This window comes from Gopherus flavomarginatus, chromosome 2, assembly GCF_025201925.1.
Source record: "Gopherus flavomarginatus isolate rGopFla2 chromosome 2, rGopFla2.mat.asm, whole genome shotgun sequence".
Classification (NCBI taxonomy): Eukaryota; Metazoa; Chordata; order Testudines; family Testudinidae; genus Gopherus; species Gopherus flavomarginatus.
Genome location: NC_066618.1, coordinates 13,585,271 through 13,605,331, shown reverse-complemented (window position 1 = coordinate 13,605,331; position 20,061 = coordinate 13,585,271). Strand labels below are relative to the sequence as shown.

Genomic DNA, 20,061 nt, shown 5'->3' with positions numbered 1-20,061 from the left:
TTGTCTAGCTTCAACTTCTAGCCATTGGATCATGCTATACCTCTGCTGGATTGAAAAGCCCATTTTAAATATTTGTTCCCCATGTAGTTACTTGTATAACTTGTGTAACTTGTATAAGTTACTTGATCAAATCACCCCTTAGCCTTCTCTTTGTTGAGCTAAATAGAGATTGAGCTCCTGGAGTCTATCACTGTAAAACATGTTTTCTAATCCTTTAATTATTCTTCTGGATCGTCTCTGAACCCTCTCCAATTTGTTGACAGTCTCATTCTCAAATACTGATGTGGCAAATACCACAACTGCTTACATAGAAAAGTAATACTTAGATAGATCCATGTATTTGGAATGTTCTGCTGCGGGTATCTATTTTCTCTCCTCCTCTTATGTGCCAGTGACCCCAGCAGATCCAACTAGGTTCATTCCTCATTGTTTCCAGCTGTTTCCCAGGCATCCAATGTCCTTTCTGCATTGAAAAGCCTGGGCATTTGTAGAAGCAACTGGAAGCAAAGAGGAACACCCAGCACCATGTGACCTGCTACCTCTCCATGGCCTGCCAAGAAGTGTCACCAATAATCACAGAGTGAGACACACCATTCGTGTGTGTGTCTGTCTGTCTGTCGGTGTCAGCAGGTCTCGTGATTTTATGATGAGTCTCATGCTCCTTGATGTTTTACCTAAAGCCAAATCCCCTGGGGTCATGTTATTGTGTGAGATTCTCAGCTTTCCATTCTTTTTGGAGTGCATTTCTAGCACTCATGGGAGCAGAGAAAAGCTTGACTGAAAAAAATGAACCTCCAATTTATTACTTTCAAGGTGTCATTATTTTAAGCCAATTGTGTGGTTCTTGGGGACCTGACTCAATGCCTGGGGCTGGCAATGCTGCATAATGAACCAAAAATAATAATAATTATTATTATTATTATTAATTCAGCACCATCAATATGCATACAGTGGTCACCTGTAAAAACCAAAGCAACCTTTACTGCACTGCAATAGTTGGATTCATTGTGGTATTTCCTATACAGTAGTTCAAGTAGAAAACACTGTAAATACTGCAGTAAATTCCAGTGCAACAAACACTGTTTTTTCCTTAAGAGGCACACAGCATACGAGCAAGGTGCCGTGGTCCTCTCTTGTACTGAGAGGGGAAATAAAATCTTAGCTAGCAAGGAGAGAAAACATATATATCCGTATGCATTCATAGGTGGACATAGCTGTACACGTGGGCTGTGGTGGCAGAGCGTAAAGGTTCTTCTTGACATTTTGGCATCCATTTGGGATAGCTGCCTTTCTTACTCATGACACAGCAAAATAGAAATACAGTGGCTGGAAAAGGGAGTGATGGATCTCTTTTGGCAAGGTCAAATTGGCCGCAACAAGCGTCTTTGTTTCAATATCCATCTCTCTATTAGGGTCTCACCCTGATCTTGTCTCAGTCAGTGACAAAGCCCCCAATGACTTCAGGATCAGGCCCTTAGCTACAAACACATGCCCTGGTTGGGTAAGTGTGAGCAGGGGAGAGCTAGCTAGAAAAAGAAAGTGAGCAAGTGTGCAAGCAACAGACTGTGGCCATCTCGGTAAGGCAATGTTGAAATTATGTTAGCAAATGCTTGGGGGTAGGCCCTGGGAGCTCAAGGAGGAGAGCGGACATACATCATAAGGGAGGAAGGATGGTCTTGCGATTAGGGCATTAGACTAAGACCCAAATTCAATTCCCAGCTGTGCCACTGACTTCCCACGTGACCTTGGGAAAATAAATTAACCTCTCTGTGCCTCAATTCCCCATCTGTAAAATCGGGCCTATAATATTTCCCTACCTCACAGGAGAGTTGTGAAGCTAACTGCTTGTGAGGGACGCTGGTAGCATAGTGATGGGGCCAGAGGAAGGGGGTATTGATTAAGGTTTCAAGTAAATAACAGTTTCAGTGCCCCCCCCCCCCGGCCTCCATTCCTGGCAGTTGCATTCCAACATTAAGGTGGCATTGCCTTAGCTCTGCGAGGCCTGGGCTGGCCTGTGTCCTAGAAATGCAGCTTTGCTGACAAGACAACTGAATGAGGAGACTGCTTGCAAATATGTCTCTTGCTGCTCACAGGTGGCAGCCAGGATGTGGTCTCTCCTTCCAGCATATGGTATGGAATAGGCAGAACTTGGGATTAGATGGCCCAAAGCTCCATTCCAGTATGGTGGTTCCAGCACCCCCTCGTTTCTGTCTGATCTTTCGCTCTCCCCAACCCATATCTCACAAGTTAATTTCCGTTCCCTTGATAGTTTGGGGACTTTCAATGTCTCTTTCATTACCCAAGAGGAATCACAATTAAGATCAGCAGGGCTCCCCATCTGCCAAACATTTCACCCTGGGCTGCTTTCCTATCCAGTCGCAGAACATGCAGACAGGCCAACGACTTGTCCTTGGAGCTGGGAGCAGGGTCCTCAACCTCAGCAACTGACCACCCAGTTCCTCCCCACCACTTGAGACCTGAGCAATTGGGACAGAAGTTATTGAAAAGACTGGGTGGGGAGTTGCCGAGGCTCCTCTCAGTGACCCATGCAGTCCTTTGTCTCCCTTGTGCAGAAGGCCCAGGGCCGACCTAGGATTTATGGGGCCCTACGCAGTATTATTAAACTGGTGCCCTATGCTCGATGGCAGCCCAAACTCACAGCCCGGTGGGGTAGGAGGAGGAGGGACGAGACAGCAAAGGATAATGAGATGCCTGGCCTGCCTCACTGTGGTGGAGAGTCACAGTTCCCCGCAGAGACCCCCATACCCTGTCCCTCATGCAGAATGGACATGAAGAAGGTACCTAATTAAAAGTACTAAAACTTGGGAATAAAAAATGTCAGTCACAGGTTTTTTGATATGCCCTGAAGTTTGTCAGAGATTTAGGGTACGTCCAGACTACCCGCCGTATCGGAGGGTAGTGATCGATTTATCAGGGATCGATATATCGTGTCTCATCTAGACGCGATATATCGATCCCCGAACGCGCTCCCCGTTGACTCCGGAACTCCACCGGAGCAAGCAGCGGTAGTGGAGTCGATGGGGGAGCCGTGGATGTCGATCCCGCGCCGTGAGGACAGGAGGTAAGTCGGAATAAGACACTTCGATTTCAGCTACGGTATTTCTGTAGCTGAAGTTGCATATCTTACAGCGACACCTCCGCCCTAGAGTAGACCAGGCCTTATTTGCAAAAACTTCGTAATAAGGGTGAGTCAGCTATCCTGCTGAATACAACATTACATATAATGGAATACATGATGCAGCTCTTCTCTGTTTTACATTTTCTTAATCAGTATTTCTAAGCTGAATTTATATTTTAAATGTACTCTTAAACCTTAAGCCAAAATTCCAGATTACTACATATTTAACTCACTGAAACAAAGACATTATTTTAAATTAATCAGAGAGGTTTAGTGTGTTCATAACAATGTTCATTGCTTTTAGAAAAAGGGAACACTAATTTACTTTGTGTGATCTCTGTAACAAGAGACATGGTTATGAAATTTCACCAACTTTAAAAAAATATGTTTCCAAAGATTTTAGGTATAACAAGGATTTTATGTCTTACTAAGGTACTGATTTTGCTGGAGGGTTCTCTTAAAACTAGTTCATCAGATAGTCAGAATTAAAGAAAGAGAAACTCTTTGTCCGAAAGGGAAGGACTGTTGTCCCTTTAAGGGCTCTCGTCAGTGAGGAGTGAGGGGAGAGGCGGTGAAGGGATGGACAGAAAGGCCAGGAAGACTTGGAAGCATTTTTTTTTTAACTATAGTAATTAAAATGTGTATTTTAGATAAGGGATGTCTTCTGAAGGATTTATTTAAAAAACTGTATGTCTGAAGATCCAAACATTTAAGGCTAAAGATGATTGTGCATCTAAAAGTCTATGCAAGCATTTTTTAGAGATGTGATTTTATAATCTTCACCAGCTCACTAATGAAACATTTTTAAAGCAAATTTTAAACTAAGGTCCTGTAGACTGACACGTTCTGTGTAAATATTACATTAATGCACAACTCTTTTTGTCAGAAAAGTCAGAAACTGACAGTATAAAAATTTATTTGGGCATAAGCTTTCGTGGGCATCTGATGAAGTGGGTTCTAGCCCACGAAAGCTTATGCCCAAATAATTTGTTAGTCTCTCAGGTGCCACAAGGACTCCTCCTTGTTTTTGCTGATACAGACTAACAGGACTACCACTCTGAAACCTGTCAGTATATACCTGGGGTTTGGCAAATGCCTGTTAAATGGCTTCATTACCCCTTGAATGGCTCTTTAACAGTTTCAGTGTTGTGCTAATAGGTCTGGCAGGCTGGAGGCTTTTTCACTTTTATCTGCTAGATTCCCTCCCAAGGAAGACTCACCAGGCTGCAGCAGCCATCTGTGGAAGCCTGCAGGAAGGGTCAGAACAGGGATAGGAAAACAAGATGGGTGGACGCTAAGACCCAGTGGTGCCCCAAATTTTCAGGTGCCCTACGCAGCTGCCTATGCCTAAGGAGGGCCCTGAGAAGGCCAGCCCACTTTGCTGCCTCGGCATGTTGGCATATATCTAACACACACCTCTGTCCCTGTTTCAGATGAGAGGACACAGTCAATTTTAGACAACACTAGACGCATACTGCACCAAGGACACGGGAAACCCTCCTCCCCCTCCGTGAAGGAGCGGTCAGCTCTCTATCTGTCTGAGACAGCTGCTCACACAGGCAGCCTCCAAAAGTCTGTAAGTATCTCATGCTTTTCATTCCTGGCCGTCGTATGAGTCACCAAAAGCATCTCAGCAATGTCCATTCCCAGCAACTGGCCATAATGAGGAGAAAGAGAATGTGTTTGTTTTATATAGATTTGGAAGAAGATGGAATTAATCCTCCAAAAATCACCATCTTTCTCTTGCCAAGGAGCTGTAAAACATATTAATTTACTATTTTATATATATATATATATATATATATATATATATATATATATATATATATATATATATATAAAGCCCCTGGTAGAAGGGTTATGTGTTATATTACACATGCATGTACACACACATATATTGTATGTACATGATATACACGCACTCATATATATATATACACACACACACACACACATTATTCTATATCCTCTATATTTAATAACCTTCTCCAAGTACAGTGCCTATGTTAAGCATCTACAGTACTCTTGCAGCTTCAGCGGCCTGTGATATTGTTCACGCCCGTCCCTACATTCTTGTGTAGTTTTGCTGCGTGCTGTTAAATTGCTGCTGTATTCCACCCCAGAGGTGACTGCATTTCAGCAGTGAGTAAAGTCATCCCCTGGCCTTGATGGTCTGATCCTACTTGCACTGCAGAAAATAGCAAAAGTCCAGTAGACTTCAAAGGGGCCGGATCAGGCCCTGTAGGATACAAAATATTCATTTGTAATATGCATTGGGGCTTTCAAAAGGTGCCATACAAGGGTCTGATCCTAACTGAGGCTGAGCACCCGCAGTTCCCATTGACCTCAAGGGATGTTGTGGATGGTCAGCACCTTTCAGGATCAGGCTCTATGTGAACCCTAATGGATAAATCAATTTCTGGCCGGAAGGAAAAGATTTTCTCTGACATTTACATGGATCCCATTTCTATCAAACACGTATATCAGAACACATCAATACATCCTGTGCAGGCAGTGCAGCAGCACACACAACGTTGGTGCACTCTAACGGTGTGAGGGGAGGCTCTACATTCAGGCTTCGTCTCTATTGGAGCTGGGAGGTGTGACGCCTGGCTCACGTAGATAAACCTCTGCTGGTTCTGCTCAAGCTAGCACCTAAAGTAGCAGCGTAGCTGAGCGGCTTCTCGGCCTCACCATCTGAACACAAACCCACCCAGGCATCCTGGTACCGACATAGGCGGCTAGCCCAAGCTGCTGCCTCTGCTACCACAGATATGCTACTATGGTCCATCTCCCAACGCTGGGAACCACATATCCCAGCTCACACGTGGATGTATCCATAGCCGAGTTAAGCCTTAGGGCAATCGTCCGTACTGAGTGGCAGGAAGTCTGAAGCTTTATTCATATCAGTTCCTTTACTCACATGGGCAGGGTACCAAAAAGGGGCAGGTAAAGAAGGTGTGCAGCTGAGAACAATGGTTTAAATATGATCTTTCTCAAGTAGTTTAGCTACCTGGTCCCCTCTTAGGGCTCACTCCTGCTCCTAAATCAGAGTATCATTGTAGCCCCACGACAACGCTCTCATTCCCGTACACTCCCCTTCCTTTGTACTTACGTGTGTAACGCTCCGTGCCTCTCCTGTGAATGAACGTGTCCACAGCGCACTTATCGGTCCACAAGGGCATTCCTAGTTTTCAATTATAATGCCTTCTTTTGGGTTTGGGGTTGGAAAACATAATTCTGAAATAATAAAAAGTCTAATGTAAGAACTAGTATGTTATACACAGACACACACATACACACACGCACGCGCGCACACACACACACACAGCATGTGAACGTGTGCAGTTCTATATAATTATGTTTTATTTCTCTTTCAGAATACCACAAAGGAGAGCGCTACTCATCCTCTTGACAACCAGAAAGCAAGCAAGGTAGGACATGCTAAAAACACGTGTGGTTGTCTACCAAAGTCTTTGTGGACTGGTGTATAGTGTGATTTAACTACCTGTGCTTGACAATGAGGGGCACTCTCATGCAGAATGTGGAGGTCCGACACCTCAACTACTCAGCCATATTTAGAACTTGTTTATAGGGTTCAAAATCACCTTACATAAAAAGGCTCCAGGAATTTAGAAATGTCAGCTCCTATGAAACTGCAGTGTTTTACAGCTTGCCATGAAATATACTCATTTTGGTCTTTTGTTGCTAAGGTTCAATGCATTTTTTTAAATGAAAGTATTTGTGTGTTTAACAGAGTGACATAACATTGCACATAACCGATTTTGAGTGAAAAAATATGCCAAGTTTAATGGCACGCAAAGGTTTCTGCTTGTGTTGAAAGATGAACACTAGAATTATGGTCTCTCCTAGGAAATGATTAGTAGCTTCAGCAATCTCCCATTGGTAAAATCTCCTTTAGATTATAGTATATATAGTAAATTTCCTATAGTATAGATGCTATGCGTTCAACATAGCATTATGCCATACCACAATCAAACTTCACAAGCTAAAATACTAGGGAGCAAAGTCAGCATATAAGCAGGCAAAATTCTAATGTCACATAGATGCAACTCCCATTCACTTCAATATCAATGTTTCCATGTAACCGAGAGCAGAATTTGGCCCAATAGGTCTGGAGGGAATCTACTGGCATAACGTACACTTTCTCCTGGCACCTCAAAGTATGTATGTTATATCTGCTTAGATGTTTCCCTACTTAGTCCCCTCCTTATGTATCATCTCTAAAGTTGGCCCACCAAGTCTAATTGCCTCTTAACTGGTTTAACTCGCATGCTGAGGAGCCAAAAGAGAGGCCCTCCTAAGGAAAAGCAACGAGGAGGAAGTTAAAGTGGCCCACACATTACTTTATTGTACCTTTGCACATTTTCTTCTGGCTCCATGATGTGTAAGTTACTCTCCCTTACAGATCACAAATAGGCATGAGGGGCTCTCACTTACACCAACTCTCATTTTGGCCCAATACCTATGACATTCCAAGTTCAATGTCACTTATCTTTGGTCTCCAATCAGCATTATGTTTTCCAAGCATATTAACTATCATTGTTTCACCTGGAGCTATGGGACACACGGTCGAGCCACAACAGAGGAAATCATTAATCCAGTCAAGTTTTTCTTCATTCTAGGGGTGTAGGTTGCACAGGTTGTAACAAAAGGCTTTGGCATAGATACAGAAATACTAGCTCTGATTAAGACCCATCTTTCTAACTACTTCATGCAGTGTTCCATCCACCCAAATATACAGATGGTCTTCACTCATCATCATAGTCACTGAGTTCTGCCTCCTCACTGGCTCTTCTCCCATCTGATTACCAGGGAGCTGTAGTTCCACTGGCTTCCTTCTGACTCCCTAACTGGGTCTTGATTCCCCAGGCCCACTGCAGTACTGCACACCTGGGAGAGATCTAAGCAGGGCATTAGCTCCCTGCTATTCAGACGTGCCCCCGTTAATATTATTCTGAGGCTCATCCTCTCTTGCTAACACTATCCAGATCTGGTCTCTCCATTATTCTCTAGCTGACTTGAGACTATAACTGCTAGAAATGTGTGGATTGATTTAAACTGCCTGGCTGTGGAAAGAGATTTAACACCTTAACCCCAAACCTGGAGAGAGTTTGCTGTGGCGTGATACTTTTGGGTGCTGTGTGCTGCTGAATCCAAGGTATGGAATTCATATTCAGTAGGTGCATGGGTTTTCCTCACTTGTTTGCTGTTCTCACTACTAACGAGCACCAGACTAGTGAGGAGAGATAATGCTGACATTTAAACCTGTTTCCCCAAAGATGGCAGAGCTTCAGAACCAGACGTCATCTAAAGTGAATGGCAAGAAAATGGAAGAGGACTTACCGCCCCCTCCCCTGCAGGACTCCTTCCAGGCCTCTACTTCCCTGGCTGGGAGCCAGGATTCAAACCCACTGCCTCCCCCTAAGGAATCCTTCTCAAAGTTCTACCAGCAGCGCCAGGTGAATGAGCTAAAGAGGCTGTACAGGCACATGCATCCTGAGCTGAGGAAGAACCTGGAGGAAGCTGTGACTGAGGATCTGGCGGAAATGCTCAACACAGAAGATCCCAGTGCCCAGGCCTCCGTGAATCTGGATGCAGTGCTCCCGGGGGAGGTTCAGTCCATGCGCTGGATCTTTGAAAACTGGACGCTAGACTCTATCGGGGAGCATCAAGCCACCAAGAAGTTGGCAGAGGAGGAAACCATCCCAAGCGGGGATGTGAAAAGCACCTCCAGGAGGTTCGAAAGCCAGTCGTTAAATGGAGACAAGCTGTCTGCATTGACCAAAGTGCCCACGACAGTCCACACCAAAGGAGACGTGCGTACAGCCCGGTGGCTGTTTGAAACCCAGCCGCTGGACTCATTAAACAAAATGTACTCAGATGAAACAGATGTGCAGGAGGCAGTTCTCAAGGAGCCTGTTCCAAGAGGGGACGTGAAAGGTGCCAAGCAACTCTTTGAAACCCACTCCCTGGAAGCGCTGGGCCACTACAGCTCAGTGGAGGAGCAGAGTATCCTGCAGCTCAAATCAGAAATCCAGGAGCTAAAGGGCGATGTCAAGAAAACCATCAAGCTGTTCCAGACCGAGCCACTCTGTGCCATCAGAGACAAAACCGGCAACATCCACGAGATTAAATCCGTCTGCAGAGAAGAAATACAGAGCAATGCGGTCAGGACAGCTCGCTGGCTGTTTGAGACTCAGCCACTGGATACCATCAACAAGGACACCTCCAAAGTGAAAATTATCCGGGGGATTTCTTTAGAAGAGGCAGGAAGGAGGGATGTCAGTGGAGCAAGGTGGATGTTTGAAACTCAGCCACTTGATGCAATCAAAGAATTGACAGTGGAAGAAAATGATTTCAAGGCTTCCATGGATTTCGTTGAAGGGGCAGATGTCAGTAAGCAGCGTCTACTTTTTGAGACCCAGCCTCTTGACTCTCTGAAAGGAGAAGTCTCAGACAGCGGCCCAGCCAAGGAAGAAGTCATCGGTGGTGACGTGAAATCTACACTCTGGCTGTTTGAAACCCAACCAATGGAAACCCTGAAAGATAATTTTGAAGTAGGCCATTTAAAGAGAGTGGGGCTTTTGGAAGAGGAGAGGGGGGATGTGAAGCAAAGAAAGCATGTCTTTGAGACCTGTCCCCTTGGCAGCATCTCCAAGGCATCCTCTGAAGACCACCCCTCAGCCTCTAATGTACAAGAGGTGATGAAGGGAGATGTAAAATCTTTCAAGAACCTGTTTGAGACTCTCCCATTAGACAGCATTAAGCAGTCTGATGCTGAGCCTATCACCAAACAAGAAGAGGAGATACCAGCTGGGAACGTCAAAGCCAACCAATTCCTGTTTGAGACAACACCTTTGTACGCCATCAAAGACAGCTTTGGAAACTTCCACAAAGTCACCTCTGTAAGCAGAGAGCAGGTCATGAGCGGCGATGTCAAGAACTACAAATGGATGTTTGAAACCAAACCTTTGGACCAGTTTGATGATAGCACCGAGAAGGTGGATATAATCAGAGGGATCACAAAGCAGGAAGTGATAGCTGGCCATGTCAGAACAGCGAAATGGCTCTTTGAAACCCAGCCCATTGATGTCATCCATCACCAAGCCAACCAAACAGAAAAGCACTCCTCAGTGAAAAGAGAGGTTACGCAGCGGGGTGATGTGAAGACCTGCAAGTGGCTGTTTGAGACACAGCCCATTGACACCCTGTATGAGAAAGTGGAGAAAAAGCAGGAAGGGGAAAGCTCTGTACCACAGGCTGACGTTAAGTCGTACACGTGGATGTTTGAGACCCAGCCCCTGGACTCACTGAAAGGCCAGGAGGAGCAGTATTTGCAGGTCAGCAAAGCATACTGCCAAGATGACTTACAAGGAGTCAACGTCAAAACTGTCAGACATCTGTTTGAGACTGAACCACTGGTCACCAATGCCTCCAGTGAGACTGACTCAAAGAAAATGGTCAGGTATTCCAGCCACGTGGAGATACAGTCCGGGGAAGTGTCTCGGGTGAAGGAGTTCTTTGAAACCAAGCCCTTGGATGTACCGGGTAAATTGGCTGCAGCCATGAAGGAGAATGGAGTCCCTGCAGATGGGAACATTGAAGCTGGATCAGTGCACAAGTTCACCTGGCTCTTTGAGAACTTCCCCATGGATACTATAAAGAACAACACTGAGGGCATCCAAGAAATCCCCCCCGAGAAGGATATCGAGGGCGGGGACATCGGAGGCAAGAGGTTCATTTTTGAGACCTACTCCCTAGACCAGATTCATGACAAGGTAGATGAGACAGAGATCAAGAGGATTCAGGAGGAGACAATGAGCAAAGCCAGCATCAAGTCCTGCACCATGCTCTTTGAGAGCCTGCCCCTATATGCCATCCAGGACAAGGAGGGGGAATACCATGAGGTCACCTCAGTGAAGAAGGAAGAAATAATGAAAGGTGACTTGAAAGGTGCCCGGTGGCTCTTCGAAACCAAACCTCTGGATCAAATCAAGAAGGAGGAGGAAGTGTTTATCATCAGGGCTGTCACCCAAGAGGACATCAAGAAAGGGGATGTCCAGTCTGCCCGATGGAGGTTTGAGACAGAGCCTCTTGATTCCTTCTCTGGGGGGAAGAGGTCTGTGGCAAGGACAGTGGATGATGTACAGAAAGGAGATGTCCAGTCCAACAAGAAGCTTTTCGAGTCTCAGCAGGTGAGCCAGAAGAAATATGTGAGGATGGTCAGTGTCAGCGATGTCCAGCAGGGCGACGTGAGGACATCCACCTGGCTTTTTGAGAACCAGCCTATCGATTCCCTGAAGGGAGAGTCTGAAGGAAGCTCTAGCATGACCACTGTGCAGAGAGAAGACAGCCAGAAAGGGGATGTGAAGCGCTGCACCTGGCTGTTTGAAACTCAGCCCATGGACAGTCTCAAAGACCCCGAGGGATCTGCCAGCACCAATGCCCCAGAGGTGGTCCCTTGTGCTGATGTGAAGAGCACAACGTGGCTGTTTGAAACCACCCCTCTGGATAAACTCAGCTCTTCTAAACACAGAACTGAAACTGAGGTGAAAGAGAGGACAGTGAGGGAGACTTTGGAAGGCCTCTGTGCCTGCCAAGCCATCCAGCATGACGGGATCCTCATCGAAGCCAATGACGTAGGAAGCGTGAGGATGGTGAAGTACCAGTTCAGCAGGCAAAGTACTCCAGAGATCCAAAAGGAAGAGATTGTGGGAGGCAATTTGCAAAGGATCATGCTGCAACTACTGCACAGGACCAATGTGGAGCCCAAGGGGATGCTGGTAGAGGAGGACGAGGAGGGCAAGATCAAGGTCAGCCCGCTGCAGCTACTGGACCCAAGCGAAGCCGATAAAAGCAAAGAGGAGTTGAGGGATGATGTTGCTAAGGCTCTCCAAAGTCTCCTTAGCCAAGATGCCTCCATCAAAAAGGGAATGGTCATGCAAGAGACAGAGGTGGGGTCAGTGAAGATGACTATCTACTCCCTCCTGCACCACTCCGTCCAGCAGGAAGTTGTCAAGGGGGATGTGAAGTCAACTATAGGGAACCTGCTGGCTTCCTCACAAGAGCAGAGGATGATGGCAACCGTCAAACGGGAGGACAACGAGAAGGGGAATGTCCAGTTGTACACCAGCTGCATCGAGAAGGGAGACCTGGACTATTTAAAGAACCTGCAGCGGGAGTCCGAGATAGAGTCCCTCGTCTCCTCTCAAGCAGAACAGCAGCCAGCTGAATTCATCCAGCAGGATGTGCAAGGGGCTAATATGCATGCCTTGCAACAGGAAGAGCCAGCAGAAAAAGTGACTGCAGATGTGGGACAAGGGGGTATTAAGGGGGCTAAAAGAGTGCTCATGTGTGAAGCTGTTAGCAAAGAGAACAAGTTAGAAAGAGAGGCAGTGCATGCAGGTGGACAAACCCTGAGCCTGCCCACAGGGATGGGAAAGGAAGATATTGTGTGTGGGGATATTCAGGCGACCCCACAGTCACTGCAAAAGGCTAAGAATGGGAGCAGGAAGGTGGAGAGAGAGGAGAGAGTCTCGAGAGATGTGAAGGAAGTAAAGATTGCACCACAGGGAGCAGCCTCCACCAAAGTGGCAGCTCAGAAAGATGACATGGCCAGAAGCCAGTGTTCCGTGGCAGGGGAAACCAGCCAGACGACAAAAAAACTGGAGGAGCAGGCTCTTGGAAGTGATCTTCAAGCCGCAATGCAGAGTCTGAGGCTGGCCACAGCTGAGGCGAAAAGCATTCAGCACCAAGTCCAGAGCAAGCGCCACAAGAGCACGGAGGAAATCCATCTAGCCTCTAAGCAGCAGGCATCCAGCATTTCGGGGCCAGTGAGCCTGCAATCAACAGTTCGCCAACAGGAATGTGCACCTGGCAAGCAGCATCAAGCCAGCGCCACCGTTAGAGGCCAGGAGTCATCCAAGTTCCACGCAAGTGTGCCTCAGAAGAGCATGATGTCTCACAAAAAGGTCAGTCCTTCCGAGGAAGTACAGGGAGTGCAGCATTTGTGCCAGAAAAGCCAAGTTGTACCTAGTGCAGATATTAGCGTTAAGGATGATCTGTATACTGCCAAGCCAGTGAAACCCTATGTAAATCCTTTTACTGAGTCTGAGTACAAAGAGCAATCAGTGCAAGAAGAAAGAGAGCAAGATGTTATGCTCAGAGGGGATGTAAAGACAGCTATCAGGGCACTGCAAAGTGCTGCAACAGAACAGAGACAAGTAGAGAAGGAGGATGTTGTTCGAGGTAACTTAAAGGCCACTCTTCAGTCGCTGGAGAAGTCTAACGTTAATGTCTCCAAAGGGGATTTTAAAGCCGCTATGATATACAGAAATGCAGGGCAGTCATATTCCATATGTAAAAAGGAAAATGAGACTCAATCAATTAGTAGCCAGACAGCTGTAGTGGCTTCAGGGTCCCAGTCTGATAATGACTTTCCTCCTCCTCCCCCAGTTGCTGTGATGAAAACTAAGTGTTGTCCACCCACGACACAAGCAAGAGAAGCTGCCCCTTCTCAACCGAGCAAAAAAGATGAAGCCCTGGGATGTTCTGCACCCATGCACAACGCTCTCCCTAAGACCCTAAATCCCACATCCACCAAAGCCAATGATCAGAGGCCTTCAGAGAAACCAGCGATTCTCCTCAAACCGGAAATTACTGCCCCTCCAAGGAGGAAACCCATTCCACCTCCAAAACCTGAGCGCTTCCTGCAGGAGGCACCTTCACACCCTGCTAGCAACAGTAAAGGGAGGTTGACAAAGCTAGTCCCACCCCCACTGCCTCCTAAACCTCCAGGCCTGAGCGAGCTAAGCAGAGCAAAAACCCCATCCATGAATCAGGCAAAGGACTCGTGTTGTGCTGATGCCTCAGCACAGGTGGGATGTGGGGACTGTCACTCAAAGTGCTGTACCCCTCAATCACCAGTGGCCAATGCTGTTACAGTAAAGAACTCTGAGAAGAAAGCACCAAAAGACATTATCAAAACACCTCTTCAGATAGCAGAGGAAAGGTACAAGGCAATCAAGGAAGAACAGGGCAGGCAAGAGTCAGTAGACTCTAAGCCATCAAAGCCACTTAAAAATAGAGTGACTGGCTCTGAAACAGAACAAGTGATGACCAAAGAGAAGGCAGCAGCTCCAAGGAACTACTATCCAGCTGAGGAAATTCAGGGACACAGACTTTCATCTGGCCAAGAGAACAGCTGCACATTAACGTCAAAACAAGAATGGCTGGATGGATATCAGACAGGTCTTACTAACCCTGAGAGTGAGAATAAGCCAAGTACCTCTCCTAAGAATCAAGCTACCCTTCTGAGAAAACGATCTGCCCCAGCACTAAATGCCTCACCTAAGACAGAAAGTGCAAGCATGTCTAGTACCAATGGGCCATGGGATAATCAGAGCACCACCCAGAAAACAAATCAGAGAAGACAAGAAGAGCCTTCAGCATCTTCCCATCAGCATTCCAGGGACCTTTTTAAGGAGCAGCAGCAGGTGAACAGCAGACAAGGGGGACATCTTGAAATGAAGAGGGAGCAGCTTGCACAGAAGCCAGTGGTGGTCATGCGAGAAAAGGCCTGCAGAGAAACGGACGATGAACGTCGCAAGAGACTGTCTTTCCACAAGGAGGAGATCATGAAGGGCAGCGTCAAGGAGGCTATGGAGATCTTTGAGAACCTGCGGAAGCAGGAGGAGCTGCAAGAGATCCTGACCCGAGTGAAAGAGTTTGAGGAGGAGACATTTAAGGTGGATGTGAAAGCCCTAAAGAGCTTCTTTGAGAATGTCCCAGAATGGGTGGTGCATCAGAAGCCTCACCAAGTGACGCAGCAGCACAAGGTCGAAAAGGCCGAGCAAACGGCGAAGGAAGACTCTGACAGCGTCTCCTCTGTGGAGCTGGCTTTTGAAGACCTGGAGAGGGCAAGTGCTGAGATCATCCACCTGAAGGAGCAGACACTAGCTAGGTTGCTGGACATTGAGGAGGCCATTAGGAAAGCTCTCTATTCCGTTTCTAATCTAAAGTCAGAATCAGACATAGCTGGGCTCTCTGGGCTCTTTAAGGAGTCACTGGGGAATGCCCAGAGCCCCACAACCAGCAACAATATCCGCAAGATCAGCATCGTGTCCAGCAAAGCCAAGCAAGAAAAAGCAGCACAAGGGACGCTGAATGCAGCATCTGTGGGAAGTGCAAATGGGCCAGAAAAGACGGAGATGTCCAAAGGAGAGTTAGAGGTCCCCTGCATCATTCAGCAGCGCGTAAATTCTCCATCATCTCCTTCCTATATCTCCATTGAGTCTGCTGCCAGAAAGCCTGCAGAGTCACCCAGGATGGCATATTCTCCCTGGGATACCCCCTTACCAGATTATCCCAACATGCCAGGAAAAAGGGACACATTCACTCAGGACATCTTTAACTCGTTAACTCACAAATCGGTGGGGTCCGGTGGATGCAATCCAGCTCTCTTGGAGAATGAACACGAGCCCATCCAGATGAAGATAGGATCAAACTCAATTAGGCAACACCATGTCAGCAATGAGCCTCATCTCAGTGGCAACAGTGACAAGGAGATGTGTGCACCGGCCTCATCCAAAGGCAGCTGCCATGGTGCAATCAAAGGAGGCTTTTCTGACTACAAAGCTCCCCTGAACATCTCTAGCCCACAGAATCCAAGGAGGCAGAAAAGCATATTAGAACTACAGACAGGTCCAGATGGATCCAAGCTTTATGGAGCCACCAGAACTGTGACTGAGCAGTACGAGGAGGTGGATGAGTTCGGAAACAAGATCATCACTTCATCCACCACTGTCACCAAGCAAGCAGAGACCCAAACCTCCTCTACGTGCAATGTGGTCTCTCCTCCCCGGTATGAGATAACCGCCTCACCCCTCCTTCGGAGATACCTAAACAGCCCTGGTGAAGATTTCCACTCCAATGGCAGCTTCCAGGAAACAGGTGTGGTCTTTGTCACTTTTGGCAACTCCAAGCCAAAGAAATAGAAGGCTTTGAATGTGGGAGATGATAACCAGGTAAAGAAACAATGAATTCACTGATTTAATAACCATGTGACATACAGGAACTCCACCAAGCCTTGTGATTCTTTTAGGATATTCTCCTAGTGTTTGGCGTACAAATACAATTCAGGGCCAGCACTTGTGGTAAACAACATCCTTCACCTCACTAACCCGACAGACTTGGAGTTACACCACATCTGAAGATCTGAGTCTTCGATAGCAGCACAAGAAAGAAAATAAACAAATGGGTGTTTCGGTGTGGTTTCTTCACCTCTGAATAGTGTTTGCGGGTGTGTCCAGGACATCTCTGAACACAGGCAGGAAAAAAGGACAACTAGAGCCAGCCAAAAGAACTAGCCTGTCTGGGTATTTTGGAAACAGACTCATTTATCCTACCTTGTCCATCTCTTTCCGATATCAGTGCAGATCTCCCAACAAGCATATGTCATCTCTCTCTCTCTCTCTCTCTTTCTCACACACACACACTCATGGATGTGTTGGAATAGTTTTTGCTCAGCTAGTAAAAGAAAGAACATCTTCAAATTGCTTTCGCGGGGGTGGGAGGAGAGATACTTAGCAGAAACCAGTACAATAGCAAGTATTCAGTACTACCTAAAACTGTATAAATCAGGATTTCCAGAATGTTTGTCAGTGTCATTCCCCCTCAGGTGGACATGAAGAAAGATACTCTAGTTAAGACTGTATCAAGTTCAGCTAAAGAATTAGATGGTTATTGCTTCCCTTTCTTTCTTTTTTAGACCTGTAATTTATAATTCATTATATACAAAATCTTTTATTTTAGTGTCCATGCATTCTTATGTTTAATTTTTAAATCCATTTTGAAACTTTGTAAAGAAATTTTCTTTTTATTATTAACTTGTTTTGTACATTCTCAACTCAAGATATTAGATATTTTGTGCCCCCCCCCTTTTTTTTATTTCTGCATTTTGAAGGTAAACATTACGTCTGAAAATACTCTGGTCTGGTTATTTTCTTTTGCCACATGTTTGATTCAATTCAAAGTATTTAGAATGCCTCTGCTGATGAAATAGTTGCATCTTTCATTGTCACCACCAAGCTTTATCAATGAAAGCTAAAAAGAAAACAGAGCTAGAACTGGTAGAAAAAAAATGAATTGTCAACACAAATGTATCACCAACAACAAAAATCCAACCAAAAAAAAGAATTTTATCATTTTTCCACATTTTTGCTCTTTTACAACCATATTCTTTTGAAAATTCAGAATTAAAAGAAAAAATCTGCATACTTTGACCAGCTATAAAAACATGAGCAAAGAACATGTCTAATGTTTGATAAGTTGATTGGAGTTACATTGGGCTACCTTATGATTTGGTCATACAAGACAGCAAGAACACCTCTGCGCTGCCGAGTTAATTTGCGTCATCGGTGTCCAGCTCTGAGCCAAGCCTGGTGTGAGCAGTCATACTACAAAGCCACATCCCTGTTAGTGTGTCCTTACTTGGTGCTGCGCTCACTCACATGCCTCACTAGGATTTCTGGGGGCATAGCCCATGGCTTTCAGAGCTACAGTGAAATGAACTGCTGTGTGATTCTTTTCAAATGACTTACGAGAGAACTTGTCTGTTTTTCTGGGCACAGTTGTGGGAAGGCATTGGAGGACTATCAGCACTGGAGTGGTTTAGACTGTGTCCTCACTGCAAAGTATGTGGGTTACCTGCCTGAGTAAGCAACACTTGGGTTTTAGCCTATACACCAGATGAGCCAGCTAGCCCAGGTGTAAATCTAGGTTAACCAGATGTCCCTGTTTTATAGGGACAGTCCCAATTTTTGGGTCTTTTTCTTATATAGGCTTCTATTACCCGCCACCTCCATCCTGATTTTTCACAGTTGCTATCTGGTCACCCTATGTAAAGCACCACCAAACTCGGGCAAGAGGGGTTTGTGTGTGGATTGCAGCTGGATTAGGGACAACACCTGCTTAAGAACCCTCTGCGCAGGCTGCTCAAACCTTGAGTTAACAGGCCTTCTCTGGAGCAGGCTCCAGCCCCATTACTTGTTGGCCAACACCCAAGGTGTAGCAGTTCACTGTTAGTACAGGCCAGCAGCAAATTACTCCCTCTCCCCCAGAGCAAGGAGGAAGCAAAGGTGTTGTGACTCAGCAAGGTGTCTGTGCCCCTCAGGGCTACATGTGGGGCAGTGCAGCTGATGCCTTCTGCTCAGGATCTGCCTAAAGTCACAATCTAGCCCTTCCTCTGGAAATGAAAAGAGTTACTCGGGATTTTTCTCAAGCTGTGTGAGATCATGGAGGATCTATTAAAAAACTAACCCAGCAGTGCGGCCTAGTGGTTAAGGCCCTATGGATTCTCTTCCCAGAAATGTCAGTGGGTATGTTGGGTGACCTTGGGCAAGTCACTTGGCTGCTTGGTGCCTCTGTTTCCCCTTCTGTAAGATGGGACTAATGACACTGATTTATTTTGTAAAGCACTTTGAGATCTACTCATGAAAAGCACAGTATAACAGCTGGGAATTATTATTATTATTCTTTCTACCAATTCCCCATTGAGATAGAAGGGGTTTTGACACTTACACTGATGATTAACAAGAAAAAAAAATGAAAGAAAATATCTATTCCTGCCACATGTAGTTAATGCATAGAACCCGTTGCCTCGAGATACCCAAGGAAGTTAAAGTGGCTAGATTAAAAGGTCAGAGTCTTTCTATGCTTGCCCAGCACTCGGTGAACTGAGATAAGGAGAAAGATAATCAGACTTCATACTTCAGGACATAAGCTGATCAACTGTGGGGAAGCCAGGAAGAAACCTTATCTCCCATATATGGTGCTGCATGCATCAGTCAGCTATGTTATGGCTGGTTTATTCCTTTGAAACATATGGCATTGGTCCCTGCAGGAGGTAGGATGTCTCATTGGGTGGACCAAACGATCAGATGCAGAATGGAAACTCATGGAAGATACATTAAGAAGGAACACAGGGGCTCATCCAGTGAGCCGATATTGTCATGTGGTGGGGATCTGAGTTCACTCCTCACTCCTTGGGGAACAGGGTCTGAGAGAGCTAAGCTCTGGAAGGAGGGAGCACCTCACATATAACACTAGGGTGACTCTTCCAGATGACATATGTAGTAGCCCTGATAAGCTCCAGCCGGAGCCTTGATGAGCCTTTCTTGGAGCATAGGAGGACCCCTTGAAATGGAAAAACAAGTATAAGGAACAGCTCCAGCCCTTAGAAAGAATGCACACACACCCAAGAGTGATTTTTAAAAGTGGGAAGATAAGGGATTTGACTTTGGGCCATGTTAAATTGAAGTTGATGATGAGACATCCAGGAGACAAAGTCAGAAAGACAGGAGGCAAAAGGAGGGATAGCTCAGTGGTTTGAGCATTGGCCTGCTAAACCCAGGGTTGTAAGCTCAATCCTTGAGGGGGCTACTTAGGGATGTGGGGCAAAAATTGGTCCTGCTTGTGAAGGCAAGGTGCTGGACTCAATGACCTTTCAAGGTCCCTTCCAGTTCTAGGAGACAGGTATATCTCCAATTACTTTTCAGTTCTGACCAGAACTCAGAAGAACAGAGCTGCACAAAACAATAAAGCAATGGGCAAAACCACGTAGGTCCATGCAAGACTGAGTGCACCTGGTCTTGGAGAATAAAAAGATATTCAAGCATTTTAGCTCCTCCAGCATTGTTTTGTTCAGGATCAATTCTGTAAACAGGACTAACCGGGTTTATTTTGATTTTTTAGAGTTGCTGTAGAAAATGTTTCCGCACTGCTTTTCTTATTCCTCCTTGACACAATATTAATTAGTTTCAAGTTCCCCATGTATCTGGTTTATTTTATTTAATTTTAAAGACAGCTGCAACGCTGCTTTAGCAAACTGCATATTGCTT

At 45.9% G+C, this 20,061-nt stretch overlaps 1 protein-coding gene across 2 annotated transcripts in view; it reads left to right on the top strand.

The window, feature by feature from the left end:
• Nucleotides 1-20,061, top strand: part of XIRP1 (xin actin binding repeat containing 1) — a 32,270-nt gene extending 12,209 nt beyond the window's left edge. For both annotated transcript variants that reach the window (XM_050941515.1, XM_050941517.1), the window contains exons 2-4: nt 4,573-4,715; nt 6,520-6,573; nt 8,443-20,061. In XM_050941515.1, coding sequence (XP_050797472.1) covers nt 8,443-16,158 — 7,716 coding nt within the window. In that variant the 5' untranslated portion in view covers nt 4,573-4,715; nt 6,520-6,573 and the 3' untranslated portion in view covers nt 16,159-20,061. The remainder of the gene's footprint in view (nt 1-4,572; nt 4,716-6,519; nt 6,574-8,442) is intronic.